This window comes from Lepidochelys kempii, chromosome 4 (genome assembly GCF_965140265.1).
Source record: "Lepidochelys kempii isolate rLepKem1 chromosome 4, rLepKem1.hap2, whole genome shotgun sequence".
Classification (NCBI taxonomy): Eukaryota; Metazoa; Chordata; order Testudines; family Cheloniidae; genus Lepidochelys; species Lepidochelys kempii.
The window spans coordinates 57326391-57351316 of NC_133259.1; the positions used below are offsets into that span (position 1 = coordinate 57326391).

General features: G+C 42.8%; 1 protein-coding gene across 3 annotated transcripts in view; it reads right to left on the minus strand.

Annotated features, from left to right (window-relative positions):
* Positions 1-24608, minus strand: part of LRBA (LPS responsive beige-like anchor protein) — a 559255-nt gene extending 534647 nt beyond the window's left edge. For 2 of the 3 annotated variants that reach the window (XM_073341331.1, XM_073341329.1), the window contains exons 1-2: positions 24277-24607; positions 23475-23932 (exon numbers count right to left, since the gene is read on the minus strand). In XM_073341331.1, coding sequence (XP_073197432.1) covers positions 23475-23696 — 222 coding nt within the window. In that variant the 5' untranslated portion in view covers positions 23697-23932; positions 24277-24607. Of the gene's footprint in view, positions 1-23474; positions 23933-24276 lie in introns of all 3 variants that reach the window. The other variant, XM_073341330.1, reaches the window with a different exon arrangement.
* Between the last annotated feature and the right edge of the window lie 318 nt (positions 24609-24926).

Consider the following 24926-nt stretch of genomic DNA (forward strand, 5'->3'; position numbering starts at 1 on the left):
CAAGTTGCCCGGCTAAGTAATTATGAGTGGTACACAGGGTACTATAGCCCTGAGCCTGGTACAAGAGTGGGAAAAATCACAGGATTCCACTCTAAGGGAGGCCAAGATGCAGGGTCCATCACTTGTGAGGGTGCACTTGGAGAGACCACAGAAGGGTTAAAGAGTGCAGCTAGCCCTGAATCATGACAGAAAAAACTAAAGCAAAGATTTCAGCTTAAACAATATTAAATATTAAACGTAATATGATGTTTAAAATAAAAATTAGGACAAAAAACTACAGAACTCAACCAGTAGGATTGAGGACTCCTGGAAACAGGAATAAAGGATACATACTCCCTTCCTAATATGCCTAGAAAACTGGAGTCCCTCAAGGCCAGTCCCAAACCCACTTGCCATGCAGGACAAAACAACATGTTACTGAGTACCTTGGTGACACATTAGCAAGTGTTTTACAAAACTATGGGAGCTACTGCACAAAGAAAAGTCTTGTGTTTGCCAGAAAGAGGTCATTAAGCTTATGTCTTATCAGTGCTTCTGTACTGAACTGCCAGCTAAGCCATGACAATGTCACAAAAGTTGAGATGTGTCAAAGCGTTCTGTCCAAGATTATTCTGACCTCAAATAAGGGAGCAGTAACTCACATGGAAATGAAAATCAAGGAGGTCCTATTTAAATCTAAAGAGCATACCACAGAATGAGGATAATAAGTCTTGTATGTGTGGTTATGCAGTCAATGCGATGGGCAGGTGAGGGAATAAGAAAACTTAAAAGGTAATGGGAAAACTGCACAATGTAAGACAGCCAGAGGTGGTCAAAAATGAAGTGTGTTTTTTTTTTTTTAAACTACAAATAAATGAACAAAAACATCACAAACGAACTCATTCAAGCAAAAAATAAATAAAAACTAGTGATTGCTTCAACAATATGGTTTAAACTTCTGCAGCCTCAGAGAGTAACTACTCCATCTTCAAAAAGTGCTTAGGAGTTTACAAACTGTTGTCATTTTTCAAATTTTCAGACAAGAACTTCATTAAGGTGGAGCTGTAAATGCACAGAAGTTACTTGGAGGAAAAAGTTAGAAAAACAAGCCAAGCCCCTCAATGTTCTCCAAAGCCATTAATAGACGTCTTATTTTAGGTAAAACTTTTTGGCACCAGTTAACTTTACCTCCATTCTCCAATACACAGCATTTAAGACTCAAATATTTATGTTTTAAAGGGTTAAATACGGATGTTATTCTTTTCTACTTGGTTACCACTTAAAACTTCCAATACCCTCCACCATACTGGGGATATCACCTTCATGTTTTCAGATAGTTAACTCCTACAGGGGCATGCTACTTAAACACATATACTCAGACATTTTCAATTAGGGCTTCACATTAATAGACAAATTAACAGGAATTTTTACCAAGCTAGTTTTGAGAATGCAATCCATGATGGACATTTCCAATTTAAATGGACAATGGACAAAATGGTGGTAAGGGTGACAGAGTTAAGTTAAAGATACCTGGATGTCTGTGTTTCTACATTTGATTAATTTTTTCCATAACTGAATATCCAAGCTCCCTTCCCCGTTTTTTTATTTTACCTCATTAAGTAGAATATAAAGACAAAACACTCTTAGCTACTTGAATAAGGTTGTCTGACAAATTCATTAATAAGTAGGGCCCTACCAAATTCAGTGTCCATTGTGGTCAATTTCACAGCCATAGGATTTGAAAACTGGTAAATTTCACATTTTCAGATGTTTAAATCTGAAATTTTATGAGTGTTGTAACTGTGGGGGTCCCGACCCAAAAGGGGATTGTTGTGGGGGGGGAAGGTCGCAAACCTGTTGTAGGGGGGCCATGGGATTGCCACTCTCACTTCTCTGCTGCCTTCAGAGCTAAACAGAGCGGGGAGGAAGGGGTGCAGATCTATCTGCAGCCCGGAGAGATACCCAAAAGCAGCCCTGCAGGGAAAAAGCAAGTCCTCCTGCCCCAGCCCAGCAGCTAGGACCCTACTTTACTGGGGCACTCCTAGCAGCACAGGGAAGATTGGATCCAACTCCACAAGCCTCCTCCAGCTACAGGAACCTCTGGGGCTGCTGCACCATTCCAGAGTGTCCTACTGCAAGGGGAGGCACCCAGAGGTGGGTCCAGTCTCCCCCTTCCCAGAGCAGCTGTGCAGGGGATGGACAAGTCTTATACCTCCCCAACCCAGCCAGAGCTAGGAGCCCCATTTGCAAGGGTGCTCCTAGGAACAAGGGAAGATCGGACCCCCGTGCACAAGCCTCCTCAAGCTGCAGGAACCTCTGGGGTTGCTGCACAGTCCCAGAGTGTCCTGCTTCAGGGGGAGGCACCCGGAGGTGAGTCCAGTCCCTCCCCAACCAGCAGCTGTGCAGGGGGATGGTCAAGTCCTGTCCCTCCCCAGCCCAGCTGGAGCTAGAGCCCCCTTTGCTGGAGTGCTCCTAGGAACCAGGGGACATCGGATTTCACGGGGAAGGGCTTATTTCACAGTCCATGTAGTGTTTTTCATGGCCGTGAAATTGGTAGGCCCTACTAATAAGTATCATTGGAGAAAGATGGGAGTAGGTGTAGATTTTATCTCCTGCTTATTATACCTGCATTAATATTTCTTTTAACATCCACCCATTGACATCTTGGGCAACAGCTGGATTAAAGGATGCTAACAGCTCTGAAAGCATCCTCCAAGTGGGGTTTAGGAACTCTACTTCAGTGAGAGCTCAATACTTCTGAAAGTCAAGCAACTTATTTAGATGTCTAAGACTTAGATCTCTAACTTTAAGCTCCTATTTTGTTTTCTGCTGAGTCCACCTACTAATGTAAGGCATTAAGTTACAGACTACCCAGTAAACAACCTTTAAGAAGTATTAGGGATGATGCAATAAAACATGCCTGCAATGAAATACTGCAGAACACATTGCAAGGAATTAGCTCTTTTCTACCAGTGTACAAAACAGCACCTATATTAGCTAAGAATTTATACCAGACTCTCAGTGTTATCTAAGCGAGTTAGTGGTACATGGCAGTTAAACATTTATCTTCCAAATAAATTTCCAATCATGTGACTGATGTCGTCAGCTGAATCATTGGCAAGAATGTGAAAAAGATGACATTGTTAGACTTCTCCATTTATCCAATACTGATCCAAGAATGGGCCTCCTAGTGGCTAGATCGTTTTCTTGAGAATGCTCTTTAAGAATTGTATCAGCAGCCATTGTAACCCTGCCCCATTGTTAAAAAGGGCCCATATTTGGAACAAGGGACTTATTTCTTTAAGCCTACTGTCATGCAGTTGACATTTTCTATTTAATCATCAATTAAAGGCCATTTTCAGCATTATTTGCTTACAGGTTCCTACTGAACCAATTAACATTCCTGCTGAAAACAGCAAGCACTATATTTAACTGTAGAGTTTTATACCTACAAATGCTACTGTAGTCTTTTAATGGGTCTTCTTGTATGCTTTTGTCCAATAATGGATTATGGAAAAATCTGGAAATAAGGCATAAAGAGGAAAATACACATAATAAGAAGGTCCACCCAAGTATTCAATGATTCTGCAACCACAGACTTAACCTCTTGTCCCAGAATTGTGCTACCATCTCTCACGGTTGTGGTCACAACCTAAAAAACATGGAACAGTTTCCTGAGCAGCTGCAGATAGCCTGAAACGATAGCTCTTGCTGGTGAGGGGTTCCCCATTCATGTCAATCAGGGTCCCAGGAATTCTGCAGCAGCAGAATCTCTACTTCTACAGCACCCCAAGATCAAAGGTTCAAGGTAACTGCACCTGTATGCAGGCTCTGGGGTGGGGCCAGAAATGAGGAGTTCAGCATGTGAGAGGGGGCTCTGGGTGACATAGTAGGTTGGGATGCGGGGCGGGGGTGAGGCCTCCAGGCCGGGGCTGGAGCTGAGGGGTTTGGAGTATGGAAGGGGGCTCCAGGCTGGGGGTTTAGGTTCTGGGGTGGGGTGGGGCCAGAAATGAGGGGTTCAAGGTGCAGGCGGGGGCTTCGGGCTGGGGCAGGGGGGATAAGGAATCCGGCTGTGGGAGTGGGCTCTGGTGTGCGGACAAGGATGAGGGCTCTGGCTGGGGGTGTCGGCTCTGGGGTAGGACCAGGGATGAAGGGTTTGGGGTGCAGGAGGGGGCTGTTAGGAGGGGTTCAGAGGACAGGAGGGGGATCAGAGCTGGGGCAGGGGCGCCTGGGGGGGGCGATGAGGGCTCCAGTTGGGGGTTTGAGCTCTGAGGTAGGGATGGGGATGAGGGGTTTGGGGTGCAGGAGGGTGCTCCAGGCTGGGATCGAGGGGTTCAGAGAGCAGGAGGGGGAATCAGGGCTGGGGAAAGGGATTGGGGCATTTGGGGGGGAGGGATCAGGAATGCAAGCTCTGGATGGCACTTACCTCAAGCAGCTCCTGGAAGCAGTGGCTTTTCCCTCCTCCAGCTCCTACACAGAGCTGCGTCCAGGCGGCTCTGCGTTCTGCCCTGTCCATAGGCACCACCCCCGCAGCTCCCTTGGGCCATGATTCCCAGACAATGGGAGCTACAGAGCTGGTGCTTGGGGCAGGGGCAGCGTGTGGAGCCCCCTGGCTGCCCCTATGGATAGGAGCTGGAGTGGGGACATTCCGCTGGTTCCGGGAGCCACGCGGAGCCACAGCAGGCAGGGAACCTGCATTAGCCCCACTGCACTGCTGATCGGACTTTTAACGGCCCAGTCAGCAGTGCTGACCAAAGCCACCAGGGTCCCTTTTCGACCAGGCGTTCCGGTCAAAAACTAGATGACTGGCAACCCTAGGTACTGCCTGCAGTAATAAGTTACCACACAGTTCCTTCTAAGCAAGCACATTTATTCTAAAGGTAAAACCATTACACAGTAAACATATTAAAGAATAAAGAACTCACATGCATGCTAGAAAGTAGAAGTCACCCACAACTCCAGCCTAGGACTCTGGTGGGTTTTAGTCCCTTTTTTCCAGATTTTCTATTTATTGCAAGTGGGTCACTTTTTAAAAAGATGCATGCATTAAATTCAATGCATGCAAGACTGAGTTTGCCAAAATATAATTCTAAATCATTTCATATACAGAAAACTGAAGACTGGCAAGTACCTATTTCACATCTAACAACAAAACTGTAGAGCTTGATTAATGCAACAATATAATGCAGCCGTCCCACTAAATGATCAAGAATGTTCAGACTACATAAAAAACAAAAAACAAAAACTAGAAATGCCATTTCCAAATTATATTTCTTATCTGGTTAGAATACCATGTTAAATGAGATTTATTTAGGAAGGAATTACTGCATTTACCTTTAATATGGAAAAATTGAGTATATGTGGGGACAGCACAGGATACACTATGGACATTTTGGTTTCATTATCTGAAATATGACTTCAAATCAAGACACTAAAACATATTTGGTAGTCCTCAAAAACCGGCAGCTTTGACAGTCCATATAAGACAGCTTCCAAAAATCTCATTACCTATCAATCTGATCTGACCTAACAGGTTTTAAACCTGCCTACTTCCACTTTACCGCATGCAGACTTTCTGGTCCTCTCCTTCAAACACCCTGCATAATTCTGCCCTTTCCTAATAATCTAATCTTTAGCTCTTTCCATGTCTCCCCATATTTCCCAGCCTTGATGCCAATCTTGACACTGTTCACCCATTTCAACAATTATCACTGTGCCTTCTTCCATTCCTCCCCCTTAGGTATGGAATACCCTTCCTGGTCCACAAAACCACTACTTTCTTCACATTCAAGTCCCCAACTGACATGCTCTTAAAATATTTCTTTGTACTATGCAGTGAGAAAGGTGTCTAATAATAAACTTGCTACTTTACCCAGAAGTAAGAAATCAGTATATAAAATTCAAAACTCCTAAAGTGAAGGCCCACTCCTATCAAAACCTGCAAGAATCTAGCTGACTGATAGTGGCTGACTAAGGGCTTGTCTGCACTGGCACTTTACAGCGCTGCAGCTTTCTCCCTCAGGGGTGTGAAACCACCACCCCCTTCTCCCCCCCGCCCCCCAAGTGCAGCAAGTTTCAGCGCTGTAAAGCACCAGCGTAGACAGTGCACTAGCGCTGGTACGCCCCTCGTGGAGGTGGTTTTTTTAGAGCACTAGGAGAGCTCTCCCAGCGCTGTGCCGCAACTACACAAGCCAGGTTAAAGTAGTGTCGCAGCAGCGCTTTAGTGTTGCCAGTGTAGACTAGCCCTAACAACTGGGTAAGTCACAATTTTAGTTTATTAGGTCACATTATTGTTTTATTGTGTACAATCTTCACCTCACACACATGATGTATCCTTTTCCTCTGTTCTCTGTCTTTTTTTATACTCCAAGTCCATACTGGCACTGAATGTGCCTTATTTTAGGTTTGTACAACCGACTGTGGATGCTACCAGAAAAAGCTACATGAATAATACAGTGCAGACAAAGTCCACAGGCTATGCATACAGACACTGGAAGCTTTGGATCAGTTATAAGAAGGTAAAAGTACAAGAAAAATTTGGTCCAGCAGATTGAAGAGGAGGGCAGAGCACCAGAAACTCCCAAAATCTGTTTCCAGTATGTTGGTTTAACATTTTGCTTTCTACAGTATTGTAGGCTACTGGCCTGTCTCCCCAGCTCAGGAACAAATTGGCACCACACCCCAGCCCTTTGCCTCAGGGCTTCTGATTTCTTTCTTTCAAACACCATAAATTCAGCACTTCAATTGTCCCTTCCCCGGTAACCTGAGGTCTTTTGCAGTTGCACCCATTCCATACATGACAGGTTTCAAAGTAGCAGCCCTGTTAGTCTGTATTCGCAAAAAGAAAAGGAGTACTTGTGGCACCTTAGAGACTAAAATTTTTTTGAACATAAGCTTTCGTGAGCTGTACCTCACGAAAACTTATGCTCAAATAAATTTGTTAGTCTCTAAGGTGCCACAAGTACTCCTTTTATTCCGTACAGGTTCCCTTCTCTGTTGCCTGCCACAGGATTCAACCTGCTTCCTGTAGCTTTCCTCCCTCAACTAAGACCTTTCAGCCTTTATTAGGAACCAAGTGCTTGTGAGGCAAACTACAAGGCCCCAACTTGTTCTTAACAGGGCTCTGCCTCAGAACAGGGTTGACTGGCCCCAGGTCCCATGGCGTAAAAAGGGGCAGACTACCCTGTTTTGCTCTTTTACTCAAGGATCTCAGAATGCCTTAACTATGCCTTACAGGTCATCTGTCTGGTAGAAAAGCATTATCCACATTTTAAAGATGGAAAAACTAAGAATCAGAGAGGTTAAGTGACCTTCTCAAAGCCTCAGAAGTCTGGTCACAAACAGAATTAGCAGCCAGCTCTACTTTCTCCTTGTTCGGTACCTACTCTGCTGGATTGCATTGCCTCACATGCAAGGAAAAACCTTTCAATGCCCAAATTCCTATCTGCAAAACGAGGAAGCTTACCTACCTCATTAGAAGAGTTGAAAAGCAAGTGTTAAGAACTTTGATAAGAGCATTATGTGAGTGCTTAGTGTTACTATTTTTGAAAAAAATCCAGAGAAACAGGGAGTTCAACATTCATATAATAATTTTTTTTAAAAAACAGAAAAATACTGGAAAGTAATACCCCCCAAGAACCTTACCTCTGTTCTTGCATACTGGTGTACCCCTCCTTGTAAATTAGATATCTATCAAGTATCTCAGTTGTCTTAGATGTTAAAAACCTCTAGACACTTTGGTGTTAAGAAAGTGTTAAAGACCTCTATGTTATGGCAATTCACTAGTTGAGTCTTCAACCCATCCCACTACTTTACACAGGTGATAAATACAGGGTTTAGGGCAGGGGTGGGCAAACTTTTTGGCCCGAGGGAAACTGTATGGAGAACCAGGTAGGGAATGCTGTGCCCCCCAAACAGCCTGGCCCCCACCCCCATCTGACCTCTCCCACTTCCTGCCACCTGACTGCCCCCCTCAGAATCCCTCACCCATCCAATCCCCCCTGCTCCTTGTCCTCTGACCGCCCCCTCAACTGCCCCCTGGGGCCCCACCCCCTATCCAACCCCCTCTGCTCCCTATCCACACCCCCGCTCCCTGACAGGCCCCCCGGGACCCAACCCCCTATCCAATCCTCCCTGTTCCCCATGACCTGCCCCCCCCCCGAACCTCTGCCCTAGCCAACCGCCTCCTGCTCCCTGTCCCCTGATTGCCCCCCGGGACTCCCTGCCCCATATCCAACCCCCCAGCCCCGGCACCATGCCACTCAGAGCAGCATATCTGGAGCCGTGCCACCCAGCCGGAGCCAGACGCACTGACCTGCATGAGCACGCAGCCCCACCACCCAGAGCGCTGACCGTGCGGTGGCATAGCTGCACAGGAGGGGAAACAGCGGGGAAGGGGCCGAAGGCTAGTCTCCCCAGCTAGGAGCTCAGGGGCCAGGCAGGATGGTCCCGTGGGCCATAGTTTGCCCACCTCTGGTTTAGGGTGTCAACAGCTTCAAAGGACTGACCACTGAAGACAGTGAAGAGTTAAAGCGGTAAAATTTACAATGAATGCCTGCCATGAGAAAATCATATCAGGAAGGTAAACCTGGAGCTAAATACGACTGTGATGTATCTGAAGGAGAAGAAAAGAGAAATTGATTTTGCTGCTTGGTCAATAGAAGTTAACCTGGGGAAGTCTCTGGTTAAATAGGTGAGATTTACATGGGTGATTGTGACACATCAGCCATAATGGTCATGTATGGAAACAGCACCCCTGGAAGTTCCATTACACTTGCCAATATGTTTTGTAGTTTTGTAGAAATTAAAAAAAAAAAAAAATCTTCCCACAGAGCTTTAAACCATGTGTTCAAAAGGCTTCCAACAAACCCATTTCTAAATTAACTTAAAAGGGATGGCTTTTTAGAAGCCAAAGTTTCAGTTGGTCAAGAAGTTTTCTTCAACTGTATGTCCTCTGTCCCACAAGGTGAGGCTAGTTCCATAAGCCAGATAGCTAAAGATTATATGTACATCCCTTTTAATGTGTGCTGGGGTATTAACCACAGCCAGGCCCAGCCCTTTTCTTCACAGACAAGTTCTCTGAATTCCTGCATATGTAACATGTAGCTGTGATATTTCCTTTAAAAGGAAAGAGGTGTAACACTCTCTCCCAACACCTAGACAAGCTATATACACCATCATAATTGTGCATGCATTTGTAGTCAAGTAAGGTCCATTTCAATAGGGTAGCATATGTGACTCAATGTCAGTTCTGAAAATCAATTATGCAAATGTGTATGAATGATTTTGACCAAGCCTGTGCCATGTTAGGTCTCATTTAAACTAAAGGTTTCAGAGTAACAGCCGTGTTAGTCTGTATTCACAAAAAGAAAAGGAACACTTGTGGCACCTTAGAGACTAACCAATTTATTTGAACATAAGCTTTCGTGAACTACAGCTCACTTCATCGGATGCGTTTTCATGGTTTGTGTGTATAAAAATATCTTCTGTACTTTCCACAGTATGCATCCGATGAAGTGAGCTGTAGCTCACGAAAGCTTATGCTCAAATAAATTGGTTAGTCTCTAAGGTGCCACAAGTGCTCCTTTTCTTTTTATTTAAGCTAAAGTTATATCTTGTAGTGTAATAGTGTCTGAGATAATCATGTTCTGTTACTGGATTCACATCATCACAGGATTTGGAGTGTAAACAGGCTGTTCCAGTACCAGGGAAACAGAACTAAGGAGTGAAAAGGAGAAGTACAGTACTTCACAAGCATGCTCAAATTCATTTTCGGCATGACTGAGGACGGAGAGGTGAACGAAAGAGAAGAATCGTCCTTGGCACAAATACTCCCACCATAATTAAGAGTTAGTGGATTCATATTATGCTAAATTCAACAGAAAGAACATTGAGGGAAATATTTTGAAAGTACTGAATTGAGTTTTAGCTCCATGCCTCACATTGACTGGTGGGAAATCAAGGAAAGTCATACAGCTGAAATTATGCATAACCATATAAATGCAATGAGTTGACTAGTTTACTGAGATTTTTAGACTGCAAACCTAACTTGGCTAAAACCTGTTACCTTATCATGCATACTGTAGGTAGGCTGAAGTGACAGAACAGGGGTAACTATAGCTAGAGGGGAAATCATCAGTGACCTAGAGAAGATTATGCTTTAGTTACAACACACACTTTCGTTTAATCTGAAATGCTGCTTTTGAAACTGGATTAGCACAGTAAAACATTAACAAGCTATAAAAATTCATATCAAGCTAGGCCAAACAATGCACAGCTACTGAGGAACTAGTGGTCTACTTTGACCGCTCATTTTATTTTAATCTGCTCCAGCTTTTCCTTTTTCAAAATTGGGTACAAATTAAAAAAAAGTTTCTATAAGGGAAAACCCTGCTTTTTGCTTCATAAAACTATTATGCTTGTGTCCCAGTGGAGTAAAAATCTGACAAGAAAAAGAAGCCCCAGAATTAATTTCAGAAGGAGATGGTCTGACAACTGTTGTGGGGGTTTGTTTGTTTTAATTAAGTTATGGAAAGTAACTCTAGCCTTCTTCCTCAATACAAACCCAATAAATTACATCACATTCTTGAGATACTGACATTTCCCTCCCAAAAAAAAAAAAAAAAAAAAAAAGCAATCTTTTTCTGTCATCACATTTGCCCATTGGCTTGCCTTCATAGGCTTGCTCTTAATTGCAGTAGAAACTATGGCCAAGATCCTGCAATCTCTTGGGGCAGACCTTTAAATGTATGAAAGAATTAGGACCAATAGCATATCTGCCTCTCAGAAAACAGAACAGGCCTTTAAAAGAAAACCCACAAGAGATCACAACTTTTTGCATACAGACTTGGAAAAGGAGAGGGATGCAAGGTTTCCCGCCCCTCCCCCCGCTCTCCTGCTTGTAATAGCTCTTCTTAAGTGATCACTCTCGTTACAGTGTGTATGGTAACACCCATTGTTTCATGTTCTTTATGTATATAAATCTCCCCACTGTATTTTCCACCGAATGCATCCGATGAAGTGAGCTGTAGCTCACGAAAGCTTATGCTCAAATAAATTTGTTAGTCTAAAGGTGCCACAAGTACTCCTTTTCTTTTTGCGAATACAGACTAACACAGCTGCTACTCTGAAACAAGCCAAATAACTGTCAGTCTATCAGCTTTGACAGTGTTATATTTAACAAGTGATTAAGAAATGCCAAAAAGTGGTCCTCTTCCTTTACACATGGGCAAACCAGCTCGTCCTCTTCCTTTTTATAACTTACATATGGTAAGGTGACGCATCACATCACAGCAACAAAGAAAGACCAGAGTGTTTGACCTGCCTGCGTTTGCTGGAGAAATGCTTAGTCAACTTAAACTCGTGAGCAAAACCCTGGCACGAATTTCCAGTCCCTGATTACACACACCACCACATTCATCCCATCAAAAGGGATGAACACAAGTGTGCTATGCCAGTTGCTTAAGACAGTCAGGGATCTTGCCATATAGATGTCTATTTCTCAACACAAGTTAATGCAGCATAGCTTTGTAACATGCTTTGAGAGCTACTGAAGAAAAGTGATATCATAATTAGGGACTAACAACAAATACTGGCCAGTGAATAAAATTTCTGACAGTCTGTTACTGAAGTTGCAGAAAGATACCCAAGATAGCAGTTATATATAATACTGCCTCATGATAGGAAGGAGGCATCATACAGAGGACTGTGACTGATATTGCAAGATGCACATCTATATAGCAAAAGGTGAAGCAAGGGCAAGCTTCTGACTAAGCACGTCTATTAGTTTCATATCCGGTATCATTTTAATCTCAAAAGTTAATACTGCAAAATGTTATGCAACTTGGGGACACTAGGTAGAAAAGTAGTGTGTCTGAATTTGGAAACTTCATAGTCTTCCAGGTCCTAAAAATCTCTGCCTCCATTGAGCACAAAAATTGTAAATTCACATTCTGGCCAGTCTTACATTTTGTATGCTGCCAAGTGCAGAATAATTTCTGCTACTCTTTCGAGAGTTTCTTGACTAGTAGGTAGTCAAACTGTGCTTCACATGAAGCTGTTTTCTTGCCAGAAAACCTGTATGTGACTGTGTGATATATGGTAAGAAGATAAACTGTCTTTTATAAAATGTCCACTTTTCTTTTTGACTGCAAGAGTATCAATGGAAATTAGCTCTCTCGTGTTCTACATGCTATTCTCTCCCACTCTACTCTTCCCCCCTCCTATTTGTACAGCATGTACAGGTGGTTTTGGTTTTTTGTGTTTTGTTTTCTAAGTCTGCTTCAAGGGGGCCTACACCCTCTCAATATTGGGGTGTTAAACGTCTTGCGTTAGCCCTATTTTGTCCAACCTTATTTTAAAAGAATAAAGACCCTTATCACATTATGTAAGCAATACAAACTCAGTTCAGCCTATTGTATTTCAAAGATTTCCATGATTTCAAAGACTAATATTTGAACTGGAATGACATTTCCAAGGATTGTCATAATTCACAATAAAGTTTTCGTTACACTGGGATAATCAGCATTTTCTTCACTGAACTATTTGCAGTTAAGGCATGCTGAAACAGGTAATACCATATGCAATATGGGCTGAACTGTTGGGCTCTCAGAAAACACTGTCTGAAACTGAACAGATCTGTTTCAAAGTTTCTAAGAGTGTAGTCATGCCTCAATGGTGGTAAAGGGATGAAAAACTCCTTTGACAACCATGCTGGAAGTATAACTCAGTAGATATTGGACTCTTCCAATACATTAATGTGCAAAGATTAAACATTTTTGTTCTCAGCACACTTGCAGTTCCTGCATAACTAGACTGAACTATTGTTACTTATGCCAGCAATATCACTTGACAGGATTTCTATTTTATTTATAAGTGACCTTCAAAGGATATTTAAAAATTGGACTTGTGAATTTTTTATACTTCTTTATAATGTATACTGAAAGCCTCAAAAGTGGTATTTAAAACCATGATTATTCTTTCTTTTTTTAAAAAAAAAAATCTTGCTTATCAGGAATGTATAGTCTCTCTTATTTTTGCTAGGACAGATGAACCTCATAGGGTTCTCCCTTAACCAGCTAGCACATGGTAAAATACAAATTGCCCAGCCTACACAAAAGTCTGAGAACATGTTTAAAAACCCACATTTCATCCTAGTTTAGACATTTCTTTAGAGTTTAGTTCTGCTATGAACAGTGACTACGTAATGACATTTCTATTCGGCTTTGCTCCCTGTGCGTGTTCAAAGTCTGCTTGCTTTGGTAACAGAAATATGGTTCCCCTTGGTTTTTTATTCCTATCATTGCTGCTGAACTAATATAGCTAGAAGTTAGTGAAATGAATGAAGCCCAGTTCAGGGGGGAAATATTTGTCCTCATTTACTTATGTCCAACCCCCTACTGAGGGCTAAAATTTAACCTGAAGAATCTATTACTAGTTATGGAACACAGTAGGACTTTCAGATCCCAAGCTGAATTTGCAGGACTGACAGAGGGCAGACATCTTGTACCTTGTAAAAGGAGAAAATTTGCTCTGGAAGTAATTGAGACACATAGCACATCACAACAACATTCTTAAAAGTCACTTTTCAAATTCAATCAGCACAAGAGAGTAAGTGTAAGAACATAAGAATGGCCACACTGGGTCAGACCAAAGGTCCATCTAGCCCAATACCCTCTCTTCCAAAAGTGGCCAATGCCAGGTGCCCCAGAGGGAATGAACAGAACAGGTAATCATCAAGTGATCCATCCCGTAGCCTATTCCCAGCTTCTGGCAAACAGAGGCTAGGGACACCATCCCTGCCCATCCTGGCTAATAGCCATTGATGGACCTATCCTTCATGAACTAATCTAGTTCTTTTTTGAACCCTGTTATAATCTTGGCCTTCACAACATCCTCTGGCAAGGATTTCCACAGGTTGACTGTGCGTTGTATTAAGAAATACTTCTTTTTGTTTTAAATCTGCTGCCTATTAATTGCATTTGGTGACTGCTAGTTTTTGTGTTATGAGAAGGAATAAATAACCCTTCCTTATTTACTTTCTCCACACCAGTTAGGACTTTATAGACCTCTATCATATCTCCCCTTGTCATCTCTCTTTTCCAAGCTGAAAAGTCCCAGTCTTATTAATCTCTCCTCATATGGCAACTATTCCATACCCCTAATCATTTTTGTTGCCTTTTTCTGAACATTTTCCAACTCCAATACATCTTTGTTGAGATGGGGCGACCACATCTGCACACAATATTCAAGATGCGGAAATACCATGGATTTATATACAGGCAATATGATATTTTCTGTCTTATTATCTATCCCTTTCTTAATGATTCTCAACATTCTGTTCACTTTTTTGATTGCCGCTGCACACTGAGTGACTGTTTTCAGAGCACTATCCACAATGACTCCAATACCTCTTTGAGTGGTAACAGCTAATTTAGACCCCCTTCATTTTATATGTATAGTTGGGATTATGTTTTCCAGTGTGCATTACTTTGCATTTATCAACATTGAATTTCATCTGCCATTTTGTTACCCAGTCACCCAGTTTTGCGAGATCCTTTTGTAACTCTTCGCAGTCTGCCTGGGACTTAACTATCTTGAGTAGTTTTGTATCATCTGCAAATTTTGCTACCTCATTGTTTACCACTTTTCCAGATCATTTATGAATATGTTGAATAGCACTGGGCCCAGTACACACTCCTGGGGGACATCACTATTTACCTCTTTCTCTTCTGAAAACTGACCATTTATTCCTATCCTTTGTTTCCTATTTTTTAAGTTACCAATCCATAAAAGGACCTTCCCTCTTATCCCACGACAGCTTACTTTGCTTAAGAGCCTTTGGTGAGGGACCTTGTCAAAGGCTTTCTGAAAATCTAAGTACACTATATCCATTGGATTCCCCTTGTCCATGTGCTTGTTGACCCCCTCAAAGAAATCTAGTAGATTGGGGAGGCATGATTTCCCTTTACAAAAACTATGTTGACTCTCCCCCAACAAATTATGTTCATCTATGCGTCTGACAATTCTGTTCTTTACTATCGTTTCAACCAGTTTGCCTGGTACTGACTTCAGGCTTACTGACCTGTAATTGCCAGTATCAACTCTGGAGCCCTTTTTAAAAATTGACATCACATTAGCTATCCTCCAGTCAGAAGCTGATTTTAATGATAGGTTACAGAATACAGTTAGCAGTTCTGCAATTTCACATTGGAGTTCCTTCCGAACTCTTGGGTGAATGCCATCTGGTCCTGGTGACTTATTACTGTTTAGTTTATCAATTTGTTCCAAAACCTCCTCTAATGACACCTCAGTCTGGGACAGTTCCTCAGATTTGTCACCTAAAAAAAAATGGCTCAGGTTTGGTGATCTCCCTCACATTCTCAGCCATAAAGACCGATGCAAAGAATTCATTTAGTTTCTCCACAATGGCCTTAACATCTTTGAATGCTCCTTTAGCATCTCTATCGTCCAGTGGCCTCACTGTTTGTTTAGCAGGCTTCCTGCTTCTGAGCTACTTAAAAAAAAAATGTTGCTATTACTTTTTGAATCTTTGGCTAGCTGTTGTTCAAATTCTTTTTTGGCCTTCCTAATTATATTATTTACACTTCATTTGCCAGAGTTTATGCTCCTTTCTATTTTGCTCACTAGGATTTAACTTCTACTTTTTAAAGGATACCTTTTTGCCTCTCACTGCTTCTTTTACTTTGTTGTTTAGCAACAGTGGCACTTTTTTGGTTCTCTTGCTATGTTTTTTAATTTGGAGTATACATTTAAGTTGAGCCTCTATTGCGGTGTCATTAAAGTTTCCATGCAGCTTGCAGGGATTTCACTTTTTGCACTGTACCTTTTAATTTCTGTTTAACTAAGCATCCTCATTTTTGTGTAGTCCCCCCTTTCTGAAATTAAATGCTACACTGTTGGGCTGCTATGGTGTTTTCCCCACCACAGGGATGTTAAATTTAATTATATTATGATCACTATTACCAAGCAGTCCAGCTATATTCACTGCTTGGACCTGATCCTGTGCTCCACTTACGACTAAATCAAGATTTGCCTCTTCTCTTGTGGGTTCCAGGACTAGTTGCTCCAAGAAGCAGCCATTTAAGGTGTCTAGAAACTTTATCTCTACATACCATTCATATGTACCCAGTCAATCTGGGGATAGTTGAAAACCACCGTTATTACTGAATTTTTTATTATAATAGCCTCTCTAATCTCCCTGAGGATTTCACAGACACTATCACCATCCTGGTCAGGTGGTCAGTAATATATCCCTATTGCTATATTCTTATTATTCAAGTAATTATGGAATTACTATCCCTAGAGATTATATGGTACAGTTAGGTTCATTTAAGATTTTTACTTCACTTGATTCTACGCTTCCTTTCACATATAGTGCCACTCCCCCACCAGCACAACCTGTTCTGTCCTTCCAATATATTTTGTACCCACTGATTATCCTCATTCCACCAAGTTTCTATGGTGCCTATTATATCAATATCCTCATTTAATACGAGGCACTCTAGTTCACCCATCTTATTATTTAGACTTCTAGCATTTGTCTATAAACACTTTAAAAACCTGTCATTTTTTTAGTGACACGTAGGTCACTGTTAGCCACCATTTCACATACACCAAGTATTAAACAATGTCTTTTTAGAGATACTATTCTACTAGAACAGGAGTTATCAAAAAAAGGTCTACTTGGCTGGGCCTAGACCAGCTACAACATCCTCTCCTGACCATTCATTCACTCTTTTATGGCCTTAAGGCAATCCCTTGGGACAACAAGAATTTTGGGATTCAATTATAGCAAGAACTGAAGAGAAACAGTCAAACAAACAAACGAGTCCAATTCAGTTATATCACATGAAGACAGATACTAAATACTGACAAATTTCAAGTGCTTTCATACAATTGCAAGAAGTCTAACTGCTAAGATGGGTGTATTTGAATGCCGGGTATTAAATGAGGATATCGATATGATAGGCATCACAGGAATTTGGTGGAACACAGTAAATCCCAAAATATATAGGAATGACAGACGGTCATGCTGATGGGCACGTGGCACTATATGTGAAAGAAAGAATAGAGCCAAATGTAGTAAAAATCTGAAATGAATCAAACAGTACCATAAACTCTCTATAGATAGAAATTCCATGCCTGAATAATAATAGTATACCAAGAAGAATAAACTACCAACCGCCTGACCAGGATGGTGACAGTGACATGCCTGGGAAATTAGAGAGGCTACAGAAACAGAAAACCCAGTAACAATGGCGGATTTAAACTATACCCACCTCAGGATGGGGTGCAGAGATAAAATTTCTTAGCACCATTAATGACTGCTTCTTGGAGCAGCTAATCCCGAAACTCAGAAAGGAGAGGCAATTCTTGATTTAGTCCTAAGTGGTGAACAGGATCTGGTCCAAGAGGTAAATATAGATTAATCGCTCAGTAACAGTGACCATAAAACAATTAAAATTTAACATCTTTGTGAGGAGGGACAACAAAGAAACCCACCACAATAGCATTTAACTTCAAAAAGGTGAACGACACAAAAATGAGGAAGCTAGTTAAATAAAAATTAAAAGGAACAGTCACAAGAGTGAAATGCCTGCAAGATGCATGGAAACTTTTTAAAAACACCATAATGGAGGCTCAAATTAAATGTATACGCAAAACAAAACAAAAAAAAAAAAACAGTAAGAGGACCAAAAAACACTTTCAGGGCTAAACAGAATAAAAGAGGTGGTTAGGGGAAAAGGGCATCATTTTAAAATGGACGTCCATTCCTGCTGAGGAAAATAGAATGGAACAAACCCTGGCAAGTTAAGTATAATATGGCAGGCCAAAACAAGAACTTGAAGAGCGACTAGCAAAAGACACAAAAACTAACAGCAAAAAAATTTTAAGTACATCTATGCAGGAAGTCTGCCAAACAATTAGTGGGGCCAGTGGACAATTGAGATACTAAAGGAGCACTCAGGGAAGACAAGGCCATTAAGAAGCAGCTAAATGAATTCTTTGCATCAGTCTACACTACAGAGGATGTGAGGGAGATTCCCACAGCCATTCTTTTCAGGCAACAAATCTGAGGAACTGTCCCAGTTTGAGTAATCAATGGAGGTGGTTTTGGAACAAAGTGATAAATTAAACAGTAATAAGTCATCAGAACCGGAGAGTGTTCAACCAAGAGTTCTGAAGGACTTCAAATACGAAATTGCTGAACTGCTATCTGTGGTATGTAACCTAACACTTAAATCAGCCTCTGTACCAGATGACTGGAAGATAGCTAATGTGACATTGACATTTTAAAAAATCTTTAGAGGTGATCCTGGCAATTACAGGCCAGTAAATCTAACTTCGCTACCAGGCAAATAGGTTGAAACTACAGTAAAGAATAGAATCATCATACACACAGATGAACACGATATGTTGGGGGAACAATCCACATGGCTTTTGTAAAGGGAAATCATGCCTCACCAATCTATTAGAATTCTTTAAGGGGGGTCAACAAACATGTGGACAAGAGGGATCCAGTGGATATAGTGTATTTGGACATTCAGAAAGCCTTTGACATGGTTCCTCGCCCAAGGCTCTTAAGCAAAGTAGGCAGTCATAGATCAGTAACTGGTTACAAGACAGGAGACAAACGGTAGGAATAGCTCAGCGGTTTGAGCATTGGCCTGCTGAACCCAGGGTTGTGAGTTCAATCCTTGAGGGGGGCCATTTAGGGATCTGGGGCAAAAACTGGGGATTAGTCCTGCTTTGAGCAGGGGGTTGGATTCGATGACCTCAGGGGGTTGGACTAGATGACCTCCTGAGGTCCCTTCCAACCCTGACAGTATGATAGACAGTCCATTTTTACAGTGGACAGTGGTAAACAGCACAGTCCCCCAAGGATTTGTAGTGGTACCAATGCTGTTCAACATATTCATAAATGATCTGGAAAAAAGGGTAAACAGTGAGATAGCAGAGTTTGCAGAGGGTACAAAATTACTCAAGATTGCAGTCTGCTTTTGATGTAACTAAGAGTTACAAAGGGGTCTCTCAAAACTGGTGACTGGGCAACAAAATGGCAGATGACATTCAATGCTGATAAATGCAAAATAATGCACGTTGAAAAACATAATCCCAACTATACATATGAAATGATGCAGTCTAAATTAGTGGTTACCACTCAAGAGAGATCTTTGAGTCATTGTGGATAGGTCTCTGAAAACATCCACGCAACGTGCCGCAGCAGTCAGAAAAAGCTAACAGAATGTTAGGAACCATTAGGAAAGGGATAAGACGGAAAATATCAATGCCACTATATAAATCCATGGTATGTCCATACCTTGAATATTTCATACAGTTCTGGTTGCCCTGTCTCAAGAAAGATATTAGAATTGGAAAAAACACAGAAGGGCAATGAAAATTATTAGGGGTATGGAACAACTTCAATATCAGGAGAGATTAAAAAACCAGGACCGCTTGGCTGGAAGAGAGATGATAGAGAAGGATGTGATAAAGATCTATAAAATCATGAATGGTGTAGAGAAAGCAAATAGGGAAGTGTTATTTACCTCTTCATATAACACAAGAACCAGGGGTCACCCAATGAAATTAATAGGCAGCAGGTTTAAAACAGACATAAAGGAAGTACTACTTCACAAAATGCACCTACAAGATCTCTGTCAAGCTTTCTTACAACTACAATACCCACCTGCAGAAGTAAAGAAACAGATTGATAGAGCCAGAAGAGTTCCCAGAAGTTACCTACTACAGGACAGGCCTAACGAAGAAAATAACAGAACGCCACTAGCCGTCACCTTCAGCCCCCAACTAAAACCCCTCCAACGCATTATTAAGGATCTACAACCTATCCTAAAGGATGACCCAACACTCTCACAAGTCTTGGGAGACAGGCCAGTCCTTGCCTACAGACAGCCCCGCAACCTGAAGCAAATACTCACCAACAACCACATACCACACAACAGAACCACTAACCCAGGAACTTATCCTTGCAACAAAGCCCGTTGCCAACTGTGCCCACATATCTATTCAGGGGACACCATCACAGGGCCTAATAACATCAGCCACACTATCAGAGGCTCGTTCACCTGCACATCCACCAATGTGATATATGCCATCATGTGCCAGCAATGCCCCTCTGCCATGTACATTGGTCAAACTGGACAGTCTCTACGTAAAAGAATAAATGGACACAAATCAGATGTCAAGAATTATAACATTCATAAACCAGTCGGAGAACACTTCAATCTCTCTGGTCACGCAATCACAGACATGAAGGTCGCTATCTTAAAACAAAAAAACTTCAAATCCAGACTCCAGCGAGAAACTGCTGAATTGGAATTCATTTGCAAATTGGATACTATTAATTTAGGCTTAAATAGAGACTGGGAGTGGCTAAGTCATTATGCAAGGTAGCCTGTTTCCTCTTGTTTTTTCCTACCCCCGCCCCCCCCAGATGTTCTGGTTTAACTTGAAGAGTGGTCAGTTTGGATGAGCTATTACCAGCAGGAGAGTGAGTTTGTGTGTGTATGGGGGTGGGGGGGATGTGAGAAAACCTGGATTTGTGTAGGAAATAGCCCAACTTGATTGTCATGCACATTGTGTAAAGAGTTGTCACTTTGGATGGGCTATCACCAGCAGGAGAGTGAATTTGTGTGGGGGGGTGGAGGGTGAGAAAACCTGGATTTGTGCTGGAAATGGCCACCTGATGATCACTTTAGATAAGCTATTACCAGCAGGACAGTGGGGTGGGAGGAGGTATTGTTTCATATTCTCTGTGTATATATAAAGTCTGCTGCAGTTTCCACGATATGCATCTGATGAAGTGAGCTGTAGCTCACGAAAGCTTATGCTCTAATAAATTGGTTAGTCTCTAAGGTGCCACAAGTACTCCTTTTCTTTTTGCGAATACAGACTAACACGGCTGTTACTCTGAAACCAGTCATCCTGTGGAACTCATGCTGTGAAGGCCAAAAGTAGAACCGGGTTCAAAAAAGAACGAGATAAATTCATGGATAACAGGTGCAGCAACAGCTATTAGCCAAGATGGTCAGGGATACAACCCCATACTCTGGGTGTCCCTAAACCTCTGATCACTAGAAGCTGGGACTCGATGATAGGGGATGGATCACTTGATAAATGGGCCTGTTCATTCCCTCTGAAGCACCTGGCACCAGCCACTGTCAGAAGACTGGGCTAGCTGGAGCATTGGTCTGACCCAATATGGCCATTCTTAAGAAATTGTGGCTTTGGGCAAGTGAAGCTGTTAAAGGGAAGAGGGTGTAGTGCTTGGGTGCAGCTTCTCAGTGGGGATTAACAGTGGTTTAGCTCCTCAGCTTCCCTGAACTGCACTCTGATCCAGGGAAGCCACATGAAAGAGTGTCAGAAGCCATCTAAGCTCTGTGAGCAGTACGGACCACGAGTTCAAGGGCACTGGCTCTCCACTACCTTTAAATGATGCTTCCTTGTAACAGAGTGGGCAGGGGAGGATTGAGGAACTCAAATGGAGCTAAATAGCAATAGGAGGGAATAGCAACTTCTACATTCCTGCAATTTTGCTCAAACTCTCCCAGCCACTCCCTGACAACTCACCTCTGGCTAAGGATCCTCAAAGTATGAAAAGCAATGTGCCTGAATATGGTGGAACTTCAGATTTGGACAGTAAGATTTGCCCTTTAGAGCCATAAATAAAGAAGATTCCACTAGCCATTCCCTGTGAACCTTCCCCTCCATGCACTTTAAAGCTGAGTTTACTTTAGAATAAGCATTTGCAAAGTATACTTTTAAGAACTGAATTCAGCTTCTCCTGGCTGAGGCATTTATGGAAATTTACTGATTATGGCCTGCCACTACTCCTCTCTGAAGTTTAGGAGGTGTACATTAATCACACAAATATTCTGATGCTCATTTGTTCTCTCTCCTTGATCCTGTAACTTTTTAATACTAAAATAGCAAGTCAATAGGAAATATTTTATTAATCTTAAAACTCAGACACAAATTATTGAAAACTATACATTAAAGAATGACTAATCAAATTAAGATACTGTCAAAAGCCATTAAACAGACCTAACAAATGTAGATGTTAGGATTATTAGCTCTGAAGAACAGGCAAATGCATATTGCTAATAAAATAACTGAAATACAGATAGTAATTAACACCTAACATACTTTCTGCAGTAACAGTGACCTTTTCTTGCTACAAGTTTTACACTTGTTGCATGTGCTCCCACTTTCTGGTTTGTCAGAACAGAAGCCTCATTCAGTCTCAGACATCTATCTAAAGCAAGCACCAAAAACTAAGACTACCACCAATATGTTCATTATCCATATTCTAGCACTTCCTAGAGGCCACAAGCAAAAGTAGGGCTCCATTGTAAAAACGTAATAAGAAAAACAAACAGTTACACGCACACCCAACACTTGGGCACCCTATATAGTACGAGTTAAACATTTGGGCAAAACTGGTCCAACTGTTTGCGTAACATAGTATTGAGAGTTCATTACAATATTATGCCGTTGATTACTCAGAACAAGAAATACATTCAGTTTTCAGTATTGCTTGTTATGAACTATTAAAAACGTCTATGCTAAAACCACATCATGGAAGTGTAAAGATGCTCACTCTAAGATGGTAACACCCTGTAACAGAGAGATCTGGTGATTAATATTACTGTTTTACTATATTGGTTTGCTAAACAAAAACTCAATGTTTTCCTAATTGTTTTCTCTCTAATGTTTGCATGGCAAGAATTTGTAAACTTGTTTAAAAAAAAGGTTTAAAAAAATTTATTTAGGAAGTTTTATTTATTCAAGCTACTACTATTTTGAGCTGCAGATTCAATATGGCATACATCTGGTTACTTTGTTAATTAAAAGGCCACTTGAACAACAACTTTTGCTAATAATCAAAGTAAATGTGACTGACACCTATATTTAAATGAAATAACTTCCCCACCACCTTAGAATATGAAAATTTCATACATAAATGGAAAGAAAAAGGATTATCCAGAAACAGCCTTTAGAGGCAAGCCCATAAACATTACACCTTCATGGAAAAGTTTTTTAAAAGACTTAACACGGTTTGCCATATTGTCTTTTTCAATTAAAAACAAACATGTTGAACAACAATGTATACTACATTACACTTTAATGTGTTTCTCTATTACTACTGGGAAAAGCTACAGCTTCCCTCAAGGAAAATGAGTTGACACCTGTGTAGAATTTTTTAAAAGCATAATTTATAATGCATAGACATGTTCCCTTTAACATCTGCAAAAGCTGAAAACAGCAAAAAGAGAATCTAGACAGAATCTGTTAGTAAGTATTTCATAAGAATGTAAATAAGTGAAAAGAAGAGAGTCAGAAAAAGAAATAATGCAAGTGTGCCCAGAGTTTTTACTTGCTTCTCCTGCCTGGGTATTTTGTTACTTTCCCTTCCACCTCCAGAAAGAGCGTTAGAAAGATGATCTGCTTACCAAGTTAAATACAGTTTCTACAATGTCCCTGTTGGATACTTCGCCAACTTCAACCAGTCCCGTCAGCACTGCAAATTTCATCCTGATGCCTCGGATAGGGACTCCTGGGTTCAAGGGCTGCAGCGTACTCCCCACTTCAGCAGAACCTCCTCCTTTCCCTCCTCCTCCTCCTCCTCCTCCATCACCTGTTGGCTGAAGAACCTGTTTGTCTTCACTAGCCATAGCTAGCTAAGTTCAAGTTACCACTAGCTGAGATGCCAGAGGCACAGCCGCCACAGCCAATGAGGAGTGATTTCAGTGGCAGGGAAAAAGGTCTCTTGCTCACTCTCTCTTCAGGTCCAACTTGCGAAAAACCCTAAATACAGCGGGTGTGGAGAGCCCTCGCCCAATCTTCGCTTTTTCCTCAACAGCAGGGTTGGGTCAGCTGCCTCACTGCCCCGAGGCAGGTACGTAAAGCCCTGAAAGGCAACACGTCCAGTCGTTTGAAAGCCCCTGCCAGGCAGACGACCCTCCAAGTTACCAGTGGCCCACCTCCTCCCCGCCCCCACAAAACAGGGACGGTAGCAGCCGGGGAGCAAATTGCCTCTCTCCCGCCCCGTGGAATCTGCCCCACAGACAGCGCTGGGTTTCTAAAGGGGAGTCAAGGGGGCGCGCCCCGTGCTCGGCTCTATTCCCGCCGTGCCCCCCGCTCCCGGGCTCGGACCTCCGCCGCCGCTGAGCGTGCAGAGCCCGCTGCCCCTTCGCCCGCCCGTGCACGCACAGGTGCCGCGACAAACCGCTCAGGAAGGAAGTTCAGGCTCACCTAATTCTCCTCCTCCTCGCGTCTCGTGCGCCGCCGGGGGGGGTGGCGGCGGCGGGGGGGGGAGCAGAGGCTCGCTTTAATGCCCGGCTGAGGGGCGGGGAGAGCGGGCTGCTCTGGTACCCCCCACTCGCGCGAGCCCTTGGGCCGCTAGCCCCCCTGGCGCAGAAGCACCCGCCGCTCCTGGAGCGGGAAGGAGCCGAAAGTTTCAGCCGCCGCTGCCTCACCCCGCGGTCTCCCTCAGCCCCATCTCTTCCTGCCTCGGCTGCAAACGCGGCCGCTCTCTGCCGCCATGACAGCGCTGAGTCCCGGGAGAGGAGCCGTGCGCCTGCGCGGCTAGGAACTGGCAGGCGGGCGGGGCGCAGAGCGGGGCACGGGGGCCGGGGGCCGCGCACGCCCAGGTGAGCCCAGGTGTGCGCAGGTGAGCGGCGCGCGCAGCGGCCCGCCGCCCGGCCAGGAGCTCTGGCTGCAGGGGGAGGCGGTCGCTGGGCCGCGAAGCTGCTGCGCAGCAGCCACCTAACCCGGCTCCCCGCCCCGGCCCGGGATTAGCGGCCGGGGAAGCTCCCTCCTGGGGGACTCATTGTCAGTGTTAGTTTATTGGTCACCCAGCGCCCAGACGCGTGTGAGGCTCCCACGGCCCCCGCAGTGGTGAT